The sequence below is a fragment of the Corvus cornix genome, chromosome Z (genome assembly GCF_000738735.6).
Source record: "Corvus cornix cornix isolate S_Up_H32 chromosome Z, ASM73873v5, whole genome shotgun sequence".
NCBI lineage: Eukaryota > Metazoa > Chordata > Aves > Passeriformes > Corvidae > Corvus > Corvus cornix.
The window spans coordinates 11,489,552-11,501,814 of NC_046357.1; the positions used below are offsets into that span (position 1 = coordinate 11,489,552).

The window sequence follows — 12,263 nt, forward strand, 5'->3', positions numbered from 1 at the left end:
AGCTTCCATGTCCTCATCTTTTACTTTCATGAGTAAAAGATGCTCACAGATAGGTATATCCTAAAGGAAACCATTTTGTGATGTCTCTTGAGTAAAATCTCTAGCAATCTTATAACTCCATCCTTTCCTTTTAGATGCATGAGGAAGCAGAGGCTATTTTAGCAACTCCGATAAAACAGCCCGTAATCGATGCATCAGCTGAGTCCTGACCTCTGCTGAGGCAGTGCTCTGCGTACAGACTTTGAAATGCTCAGACAACCTCCCACTGACTGGATAAAAGACTTGGAACATCATCTTCGAAACCTTCCAGAAACTACTGGTACCTGAAGACTGAACTGAAAACATTTTCTTCCTCAACCAATTACTGGCACAGTCATTTGAGCCCTTTGGGGATTTGTTAGACAGTAACATAGTTTTAATAATAGTAATTACCAGTATATGCAAGAGCCAAGCACTGAACACCTCCACAAGTTTTCATTTCATTTTCTACCATAAATTACAGTGAAATAGGACAACTTGCAGAGACATTTTTAATTGACTTCCGATTCTGTTCCAGAGAAGCAGAACGATGCCTTGCTTTTTAAACCCTGGATACCAGGAATCAGAGAGATGGGGGTGCATTCCACTGCCAGCAATGGGGAGCCATGCTGTAGTTGTGGGCACCAGGGGATTAATGTTAGCCCTTCTCTGTTGATTTTTGTACTGTTTATAACACTACTTTGGGGATTTGTAACTTCAGACAGAAAGAGATGCCTCTGAATCTGAGGTTTCATTAAGTTATTTTAATATTGCTATAGTTGTAAGACATTTTATTAGTAGTCTCTTCAATTTCGTTGCATTTACATACATGTATCTTATCTGAACCAGTTAAGGATTTTCACTACAATTTGATTTTCAAAAAACTTAAAATGCTGAAACCAGATTGTTTTCCCTGAATACTATGCATGTGTTTGCAGTTTCTACACTCATGCTCATATAGTACAAATGTGGGTCTTACTCAACTACAATCCTTTAAAAAGCATGATTTATATCAGATAAGCAAATATTGTATAAACTGAACTTAAAGACATTTAGTCATTGCAGGTTTTGTGAGGAGACTTAAGTATGAGTGTTTTCCAAGTTCCACAGTAACAGCTTTTTATAAAAACAAAGGTTTATTTGAATTTTCAATGGATTAGTGATGAAGCATCAGATAGTACTAATAATTGTAGTGAAAAGCCTTAAGTAACAAATTTTGGAGCAGCCGTACTTAAAATTTTGTACTGGTATTTAAGACTTGTTGTAAAAGTTAAATGATACAGTGACTGGTAATGATTGAAGTAGTTGCCTCTATCATGTTACTAGTGCCATTTCTAAACTAGTAAGTGCAAGCTAAACAAAAAAAAGTAGGAATCCCTGTCACTTTTATCATGGATCTAAAGATTCAGAAGCCTTTATATAAAGGTAGTATAAATATATGCAAATGTGTATATACAGTAGCATGGCCACCTTTGTTAGAATGCCTGTAATAGAAGGAATTACCCTTTGATTTTGATATAGGTGAATAATTCAGCTGGACTGTACTAAGTAGAACGTATTTTTATCCATTCACTTCTACCATTTTTTATAATTGTCAGATTAATACTTAAGTGAAATTTATCCTGATGCTCATAACTCTGTTCTTCCTAGCTATGCTACTGGAGATTTCAATAAGTAGTCCTGTGAGCAGTAACACACAATTCCTAGTGAAACGTAGAATTTATTTGTTCTTATTGGAAATTTCATCATGCCACATAAGCACTGCTTTGCAGCTGTCACTTCACTGAATTTTTATGTGCACTGCATACCATCAGGTTCTGGTAAAGCAGACTGTAAGTTGCTGCTCATAGTCAAATTTAGTTCCTAAGATTATCTTTTAATGATTTCCCACTGAAAGTAGCAAAAAGAAACTGATTGAACTCTTCTGTGGTCATTGACACAAATAATATATGTGTGGCAAGACATGTTTGAAATGTTTAGAAAACACACCACACCAGTAACTATTGGACTTACAGTCATAACAAATAAATGCTTTTGTAAAACCAAAATGTCAATCACAGTAGACCAAATAGTGGTATAAACTCCAAAGGAAAATAATGTAGTTTTCCCACAAATGGGGATAGCGTATGTTATACAGTAGTTTCAAACACTACCTCAGTTAGGCTAGAGTAGAAGAGATTTGTTTTAATAACTAAATGGGGTTACATCAAACAATTCCATGTTATTTTTCTGCAGTTAAGGCAAAATAAACAAGTTTTATCACCTGTATTTAAAAAACCCACCTCTGTTCATTTGTTAAGTTTAACCCATAGCACTTAATGTAGAAAGCATCATAGGAAGGCCTCTGATTATAAAAAGGTAAGCAAATGTACTTTTGAAAGAATCTCCATTCTGAAATGCTCATGTGTTCTGAATTACTCACTTGTTTGGGGATCCATGGCAACAGAAACTTGACATAAAAAATTATGGCTGCAAATTCAGTTATAAAGCGTGATTTTTCTTCTGAAAGTGTATGAGTGTCAGTAGATTTCAACAAGTATGCATCAAGGATGTAAAGTCTGTATTGTACATAACATACATTTCTAGAAAATTAATTTACACACTGACATTAAGCTCACATTGATGTTTCACTTTAATTGGCAAATGAAGGGGATACTGTTATTGAAGGAAATTTATATTGGCATAATTATAAACTGTGAATTTCTAATTTTATAGTTCTCTCTTTTTTTTTTTTTTTAAATGTCCCTTTCAAAGTCCTTATTTTAGGGTTTTCTTTGTATCATGATAAAACTTTGAAAGAAAGCTGTAGTAAACAATGATTGTGCTTATATTAGCCCTAATAAAAAATCTCTTCCACCTCTCCTAGGGAAGCTGACAGACCACCCACTTTTTATATTTCCAGTCTGAGTGATGAGTGATACTGCTCAATAAATGGTAATGTGTGTAGTGTTTACTTACACTGTATATAAATGCAGTTTAGTTGCTGTGGCAGAGAAAACTCCTCAAGTACTCAACTTGCTCACACACAGCTCAGAGGCAGAAGCCGCTCTGGGAAGGAGACACTCTTGTGGAACCAGTCACAATTAGCATCAGCTGTCTGATGGTCTTGGTCTGTTCATGCAGGCAGGGCAAAGGGAAGCCCTTTCCAAAGGGCAGAGTGTGACTCACAGGCACCTCCACAGGGGCCTGGTCCTCTCCACAGAGGGAAGGAGGACCAGGCTGGGTGCTGAGTGTCCCCTTCTGGAGAAAGAGAACTTTTCACCAGTCTGAAATCAAGAAATGCAGAACACTCCCAGCTGTTATGGACATCACTTGGAGCTGGAGATGGTCAGGCTTTGAAGTTCCCAACTTCTGTGTGGAGCCCCTGGCATGCTATGCTTGAAAACAGTTGCTTTTCTTTATCTGACAGCTCTTACTTGACTGACGCCTGGCAAACCTACCCTAAATGTGCTCTCTTTGCGGGGTGGTGGTGGTTTTTCCCCCAGTGGACTATTAAACAGTTCCATAGTTTTGGGTGCAGTGGCTCGCACACCAAGGTAAGCTCAATTTATAAGGCACTGGTGAGAATCCTGCTTGTCTTTTTCTCATTTTACTTTGAAACATACATAGGTGGTCTCGAAAGAGAGTTGCGGTTTGCAGTGAGACTAAAAACAAAACCAAAGCACCTTTCCTAGGTGCCTGAAGAGTTAGGTAGTTGTTCAAGAAATAGTAACCAAAACCAAGTGTGGAAGGGAAGAGTTGCTGCTTTGTAGTCTGTGGCCTGGACTTGGTATTCGGCAGTTTGGGCTGTGGGAAGCTGGCAAAGCTTGTAAGTGAACGTGAGCTCAGGTGGAGCAATCGCAGCTCAAGAATTCTCACCAGGCTCTGAGGTCCTGCTCACCTCCCCACAGTTCTGCTGCTCTGAGCTTCACTGGAGCCACTTGAAAGCAGGTCTAGCAACTTTTTTTTTAAGTCACACTTCTATTATTGTGTGCTTATGAAAGGTAAATGATGTGAGAGTAAAATCTTAGAACTGTAAAAGACTTTTGAGGACATGCTAGAAACCATGTTTGTGTTTTTCTGGAGGTCTCCAATCTCCTTGGGTTTTAACTCCCGATGCTGGTTCCCTGGATAGTTTTGTTTTCAACAGATTTATAGTCATTAAAGAATGTGGATTTTCTTTGGATTTTCTTTGTAGTGTAGATGGACAGCAATGCCACAGCATGCAGAAATTGCACATTTTGCTTGAGTTGCTTTTTAAAATACACTATTTTATTTGCAAAATGTAATTTATGCCAAAAAATGTAATGTCATTTTGCCACTGAATAGGGTGTTTCAGCACAAGGTGCTGTGTCTAAAGGGGAAAAAAGGCTTTACACCTTGTTAATCTAATTGAAAAATTGTTCTAGTACTGGGCTGTCAGCATCCCTAAAACTGCATTACAAGAGATTATCTAAATTAATCATTCTGATCTGAGGGAAAGGATCAAGAAAAATCTCAGTACTTACTCTCCCTGTCCTGTGTGGTCTTTTTTTTTTGTTTAGTAATACGCTGCTACAAATTTGGACGTTCTAGTGTTTGTAGGTCACTGAACAGACATTGAAATCTGATTTATATTGTATACCTGTAACATAGAAAGAAAAAGTATTTATATATTTTACGTAAGAATATTGCATTGAGCTGTGTATAATTTAAACAGAGGCTTGTCCCAAAATGGTATTGCCCACCTTGATTTTTTCGTGTTTTTTCTTTTTCCTTTTTTTTGTATACTGTGTACAGTTCATGTCAATGAGCATTAAAGGCCTCCTGAAGCGTAGTCTTATCAAAGGGATGCATTGTTAATAAAATGTACTTAAACTTCTCATAGTTGTTCTGGTCTCATATGTACCTCTCAGCATTAGAAAGGGGTTGGAATTGATTTATATTTGTAAGTTACTAGGTAACTAAAACAATCAGAAGCTTCCCAAATAAATGGTTTTGTCAAAAATATATTTTACTTTAATGCTTTATAAGATACAGACACTTTAATAGTTCACACACCATTTTTATTTTAGAAGTTTAACATACTGAGAATGATTTTCTATTATGTGATGGTTGAAGTATAAGCATTTCAACAACAGCTGTGAAAGTTGAATTATGAACAAAAAAAAGGGTTACAATTTTGAACTCATTCAACCATTAATGCAAGACAGATGTTTTAATATCCAAAAATTATACACTCTTCCCCACAAATGCCAAAATACTTCTCTAATCTTCAGTTCTGGTGCCCAGACTGTGCCCTTGGAATGGCACAGAGGCATTATCCTTCCTGGAATCCTCCATCTGCATCCTTTGATGCACAGGAGGTTTCACAAAGCACCACCCATTGGCACCAGGAAGCAAAAGGTTTATAGGGAAAGAGGAGCCCACTTCTCCTTCCCTCACCCAGCAATCTGGAATGTGGTCAAGTGTGTCACTGCATCCAGATAATGGAATTTCATCAGAGCAGGATCTCCCCGGGAGCAACCAAGGGACTGAGAGGTGGGAACTCAGCAGGCCCATGTGTCTCACCCCACCATCAGGAAGGCACAACTGGCTAAACCCACACACGTCCCTTCATTCACTTCCTGGGTGGAATTGCTGCAGCCAGGCCTCAGTGACAGCAGCTTTTTCAAAGCAGGAGTTGTGCCTGGTTGCAGCTGTCCCCTCTGGCCCAGGGAACTGCAGCAATGTCAAAAGTTAAAATATTTTGTGCAATACTCTGATTTCTTTGACAGACATCTTTCTTTTCTGACATCTGTATGTGAATTCCTTAGCTACCTAACTCTTGATTTAGGATACCTTTTCAACATTTTAGAATAAATACACCTTTTTCTGAAATATACAGCTCAGGAAGTTTTGCAGCAGTGGTGACAAAACAGCTCCCTTATGTTTATTGGCCTTTTTTGCAGCATTAAAGCTTTTAAGCTACACATGTGATAAAGCACTTTGGAGAAGCAAATGTTCCAAGCTGTAAAGAAAGATACTGTGGTATCAAGCTTTCACATGCATTGTAACTCAAAGAGGTTAAGATAAAGGAAGGAACTTTTCTCTGGGATGCATCTGTCAAATAGGATCACCCTTCTCCCTTACCCTCCTTGTCCTCTTGCCCTTCAGCAAAATGTGTCCAGCCCTGTGTCCTTATCCTGCTGGCTGGAGGCTGAAAGGAAGGACTGTGCTGCAACTCTTCTCCTCCTCAAGCCTGTGAGCCACCTGCACCTGTGTGCAGCATACAGGACATGGTACAGTGTGGACTGGACACCTCCAATCACATCTGCCCATCTCTGTCTGTATCGCTGTACCCTCCTTTTCCTGGCTGAAGACTTCTCCCTCTGTTTGTAGTCAGTGCTTGTCTTAGCCCTGACTGTGCGAGGTCCTATTGGTTTTCCTGCTCCAACACAGTTTGTGGACATTACAACAATATCTGTAAGCAACAGTACCAAAACTAGATGTGGTTCAGTATCAGAACTCACTTCTGTCTCCAGCTGCTTGGTTTCTAGGAGTGTGATGAGTTAGTTAAACAGTGGGAAGGCAAGTAACTCCATTTTAGCAAACTAGCTGCACATCGAATTGTCAGACACTCTTCATTTTTTTCACCTTTGAGAATTACTTATGCTGTGCTGTTAAGTTGAAACCATCTATTTGTGACAGATTCCAAACAGCATAAGGAGGCAAAACCAAAGGGTTCTTTGTGCACCGAGGTAAATCTGATGAGACTTTCAGCTACGGTTCCAATTGTACTGCTTCATTACAAATGTACGATTTTCTGAAATCAAAATGAAAAGCCAAATTCATTGCTGCCTACTGTAGGGATTTTGAGTGTTACAATAAATTTTTTTTTGGTTTTGTTTTTATAACACATGCAAAAGTAGTATTGGGAGATCTAGCCAGTATGCAGCCTGATTATGATGTTCTTCACAAATGGCACTCATACACCTGTGCTTCTGACCAGCCTGTCTGCTTGGCTGGTTGCGGCTTGCTATGGAAGTACAAGGGTCAATGCCAAAAGTTCAGTTCATGTGCACAAGCAGAGAGGCCATGGTACCACCTCTGTCCTTCAGGAAAAGTAACTACTCTCACCTAACTTCCTACATCTCTTCAGTGTATAGTTAAGAAAATTTTAAACAGTCATCTTTAGGCAGAGAAGGCAGAAGTTGTGAGGAGCCCCAGTTACGAGAAATGGAAGCAGGTTCTTCCCTATAAAAATCTGTCTTCTGTGCTCTTTCATCCATCAAGTGCAGTTAGGACACAGGTGAAGTAAAAGCAGGATGATCACTGTATTTGGGTGCTCAGGGCAGCACTCCTGGAGAAGTCAAAGTTACTTTGAATCTTCTAGGAATGTGCCACACTGTGTGCAGGTAACACTTCCATGATGATTCCTTACATGGTTTGAGAGAGAGAAAATACAACCCAGCCCCCAGTATGACTGGGCTGGGTAATGCTCCATACCCAGCAGCACAGTAGCCACTGGCTGGGTGGCCAAAGTACACAGAACACTACAAGAGAAATACAGCCCTTGAGCAGAACAACCTTCTCCCTTGTTTAATTTGCTCCTCTATGAATAAAGTTTTTATCTCTGCAAAATAAAGCCGTTCTCTGCATCAGCCTGTGACAGATTGCTGTGATGTAACTTTCTGCATAATACGGGCCACAAACCAGCCTATAAATCTCTTCTAATGCCCGTAACTTGTAATGGAACCATAGCACACATAATTCCTGTCTAAGTCAGTACTCAAAACTAGTCCAGAAACAACAGCTTTGCCATGTTAACGGAAGTCAGGCAGCTGGGCTTGTGAGAGCCCTAATGTAAAGTTGTCGTTTTAGAAATTCTCATTTATCATGTGTAGCCAAACACTGGATGGACTCACTGGAGGACAGAACATCAAAGCCTCCCACCCAGGCAGCGCAGATCTGTTTGTGAGATGTATCTCAGACTCTTCTTTCTGTCAGCTGTTTCTCTGGTGGTTGAGGCTGTATCCTCATGAAAAATATCTAAATAGCATTGTGGCTGGTACAGCATCACTGCTGTCTTGCCTGCTTCCAGTGTCTCCGGTATTTGGCAGGGATCAGATTCAGCCTCAAGTGGAGAAGAATAAGCAAAATTCTCAAAACAAGTATGAGTTTCAGGCATAGATGGGGGTGGAAAGTCTCTTGCTACATTTTCACTAGGGTAAATCCAGGAAAAATTGTGACCATCAATCTGCTCTTCAGTTGGTGTTGAAGATAATGGGCTCCAGGTAACAGGATGCAATTTCTGAGCTTCATCATTATTGTCCATGGCCAGCACGTCAGGAATGCAGTCATTTATCTTCAGCACTTTCTCAGAATCAATCTGCAAGAGAATCAGTAAACAAGAAAATTACTCAATGAAAGAAGGCCACAGTAGAGAAAAGGGAGTAATTACTTTGAGGCATTCTAGGAATATTCTACACATTTTTTTAGTTTGCACTTTTCAAATAAATTAATTTGAAGTAAAACCTATGTAGAAGATGTTCAACAGAAGCTGCATTTTATGTGAAATTTATCAGACTATTTATTTAGAGATTTCTTTTTTAAGTAAACTCACTATGACTATATTTGAGCCCCTCTACTCTAAAGACTTTACCAAGTTTTTGATGTGTGCTGGTTTTTATGTGAGGCAGAACCAACTGGAAGACAGCAGCAGGGGCTGTTAGGTGTACTTCACTCCTTGCTCTCATGCTAATTTCAGTGAACACCAGCAGCTCCACATGTGCCAGGCAAAGGCTTGTGATCCCCCTACATGCAGCACAGAAGCAGCGGCTCCCAGTTCAAAGGGGCTACAGAAGAAGCTGAAAGCCTTTTGGCCAATCCTGTTCTCCCAGCTAGGCCTGGCAGAACCCCCCTACATCCTCCCAGGGCCAGCAAGTGCACGGCCCTGCAGTGTCCCCCTGAGGGAACTGGGGCAGGAGCAGTGGGCAGACACAGCTCATGGGCTTCAATGCAGTCCAGCATCCTCTGGGCTGCTGAGTTCAGACAGTGCAGGGGTTTGAAGAGTAACAGTGGCAGAATCACCTGATCAAAAGATTTCATTTATTCTTCGGTTGTGAATTTGCTTTTTGCAATAACAGACTGCAATATAAGCTGGTCACTGCGGAGTCACACAAATGTCAAAAGGAGAGTTTTCCACTAAATGGTAACATTAAACTGTCAATTTTTGAATAATGATTAAATGTAGTCAACACAAAAACTGACAAGAGGTTAATTTTTAAATGCAGTCAACACAAGAATAGTATTTTTTTTTTAACTCTACTAAGCAAAGAATGGACAAATTAAAAACTCCAGATTTTCAGTGATCTTACCTTACACTCTTTGAATGACAGCACTTTGCTCTTGTTAGGACTAGGTATTACAGGACAACAGCACTCTTTCACCCTGGAAATAAGAGAGCAAAACAAATGACATTTTTTTTCTCTTACCAAAGCACACTCCACCAGCAGAAGCCCTCCAGAGATGTGTACAGGCGCAGCAGCAGATGACCGATGTCTCAGAAATGCCACAAGCCAGGTACTTAAAACATCCATGCAGTCAGACAGCCAAAAGAACAGATGAATGAGGCCTTACAACAGGCTGGAAGCAACAAGCTGCAGCAGCGGTTTGTGAATTAGCTTAGTTATATTCTCTGTCTACAGCAGAAATGCATTACAACTTACCACTTCATCTTCCAGTGGCATACAGCTGCTACTAGGGTTGGAACTATCACTAGCAGGAATACAAAGTACAGCATGTTTGCTGTGAAAGAAAAACACTTTAAAATTTTGTTTTTAACTTCTTACATGTTAAAGTCAATGTAGCTTGAGTTTCTGGGGCAAAAATAACATCAAGTCTGCATGGGATGCCAGCCATTTAACTCAGCAGTAAAACTGTGTGGTCCATGGTAGCAAGTTAGTTTGGCTGGAAGTTCTGGGATACATCTGTAAGCCTTTGGACCTTGATTTCCTTTACCAGAACTGAATTATGGATTGCTTTTCTTTTTGCACTCATATTGGCACCTTAACTGTAAGAGTAATTAACAAAAGTTAAGGCAATGATAACCTTACTTAAGTATTGTTTTACGTTTCCTCTCAGACCCGCGGAGAAGACAGATTTTTACTGTGAGACTTGAACAACAGCTGTACTTCCATTTTGGATGACTATAGCCAGAGAAACACTACACAAATATTCAAGTCTCCTAGGATTTAAGCTGATACAAGGACCTCAGTATTTCCTTCTAGATAGAAGACAGCCTTGGGCTATGCTGTTCACAAACAGCTGACACTGTAAGTGGGTTGAGGGGAGCACTAGTCCATCCCTGCTCTCCCTCTGTCCTGTCCAGTGCCCTCCTGCCCTGTGCCAGAGAGTTTGTGAGTCCCTACCACACACCACAGCAGGGAATGGACACAGGTTACATTCTCCTTGTATCTCTTTTGCATTCATTAAGCCCTTGTTTTTATTCTCTGCTTGGTTGTACAAACATCTGGCTGGTTGATGGGAGCTAGAACTTGTGTGTTAAGAGGCAGAACTGTGCCCTTGAGGGTGCCATGATGGTCAGACACTGCTCTAGTAGTTAGCCTAAGATATGGCGTCTCCTTACATAAGCCAATGCTTCCCCCTTTCCTATCCCTCCCCCTTCACCTCTGACCCTAATGACTTTTTCAAAACCAGGCATCTCCAGTTTGGATCCTAAGTTTCACAACCATGCTGACTGGTATTTTCAAGGGAACAAAGTTATGGGCAACTGATTTCCTCTTCTGCTTCAGTGATCAAATCTGCCCAGTTAGCAAACTACTGTGCCCATGCCAGCAACCCTTCTGAATTGGCTTATGAAGGAGTGAACTTGGCAATGGTTTTAAAGACAGATGAGAGTAAAAATCAACATTAGAAGTTCAAGAGTCATTACAGGAATTACCTGTTTGTACACAAGTCTGTAGGTTTTCCTATATTAGAAAACCAGATAAATCCAAATACAATTCTTCAATGAGTTCTAACAAACAGGACTCATTAGGCATGCAAATGTGCATATATTGAGCTATCTCCCAGAAAGATACAAGACTTAAATAAGGATGTAAATTAGGCTCATTCTAAAATTATGAAAAAGCTTTCTGCTTAGAAGTATCAAAGCACCATGTTGGTATGCTTGTATCATTTCTCAGTTGGATTCTTTCTTAAGTGCATGTTGCATTGAATTCAATGTTTTCCCTTAAGAAAGGAAGATTATTATAATGTTTTAAATCATCCCATCCTTCTGCTAGAGGACATTATTCACAGCCAGTACTCACAGTTATATGGTGTATCTATGTATCTAAAGTTAACAATGGGAGTCTCTCCTCCACCTGTAAATGCTTTAACCACTATTTTGTATTTTGTGTTTGGCATCAGGTGTTCCACGGTGTATCTCTTTTCTTCTGGGTTTTCAATTGTGTATTTACATAGCTCTGAATCATCTAAAACAAAACAGATGAGATAGAATCACAGGATCACAGAATCACTAGAATCAATACAAGGGACCATAAAGATCACTGAGTTCCATCTCCCCAGCCACAGACAGGGACACCTTCCACTCAGCCTCATCCAGCCTGGCCTTGAACACTTCCGCATATGGGCATCCACAACTTCTCTGGGCAACCTGTTGCAGTGCCTCACTACCCTCACAGTAAATCTTCTCCTAATATCTAATCTAAACCTACACTCTTTCAGTTTAAAACCATTACCACTTGTCCTATCAGTACAGGTAAAAAATCCATCTTTTTTATAAGCCCCCTGTTAAGTACTGAACAGTTGCAATAAGTTGTCCCCAAAATATTACAAAACCACTTAACTGAAATAAAAAAACATCTGCAATCCGCCTTCTTTGTAATTTGCACACTTCCTTCCAGGAAGGATGATGCATCCTGACTCACTGCCACTGGGCTGAACTCCCATCCCTTCTAACTGGACTGTCCGCAGCATCGCCCTCCTCTGGCAGACACCTAACAACTTGCTGTTAAAGGCTGAAGCTTGTTTATTTTAATTTCTTTTTCCTCAAGCATTTTACCAGAAGGATTTGAGTTTTGCTATTTCTTTTTTTTTTTTTTACCAGAATCCTGTAGGCCTTAAGCTTATGTCAATTTCTTTGAAGATAATCAAAAGCAAGAAATCTCTGCCTGAAGAAAAAAGCTCTTTTGCCTCTCTGTTGTGCAACTCCCAAACCCCAGGGAGAAATGGGTTAGCTTATTTCTGCTGTTCTCAGTCACACCCCTGGTCTGCTAGCA

General features: G+C 40.0%; 2 protein-coding genes across 5 annotated transcripts in view; one reads left to right on the forward strand and one right to left on the reverse strand.

Annotated features, from left to right (window-relative positions):
* The window catches only part of RICTOR (RPTOR independent companion of MTOR complex 2), a 76,579-nt gene extending 71,720 nt beyond the window's left edge, over positions 1-4,859 (forward strand). Inside the window, exon 38 of the mRNA XM_039567166.1 lies at positions 135-4,859. Coding sequence (XP_039423100.1) covers positions 135-209 — 75 coding nt within the window. The 3' untranslated portion in view covers positions 210-4,859. The remainder of the gene's footprint in view (positions 1-134) is intronic.
* Positions 4,860-4,969: 110 nt separating this feature from the next.
* OSMR (oncostatin M receptor) overlaps positions 4,970-12,263 on the reverse strand; it is a 33,839-nt gene continuing 26,545 nt past the window's right edge. For all 4 annotated transcript variants that reach the window (XM_019283312.3, XM_010395192.4, XM_019283311.3 and 1 more), the window contains 4 exons: positions 11,292-11,456; positions 9,687-9,765; positions 9,336-9,408; positions 4,970-8,347 (listed from right to left, as the gene is read on the reverse strand). In XM_019283312.3, the coding sequence (XP_019138857.1) occupies positions 7,898-8,347; positions 9,336-9,408; positions 9,687-9,765; positions 11,292-11,456 (767 nt within the window). In that variant the 3' untranslated portion in view covers positions 4,970-7,897. The remainder of the gene's footprint in view (positions 8,348-9,335; positions 9,409-9,686; positions 9,766-11,291; positions 11,457-12,263) is intronic.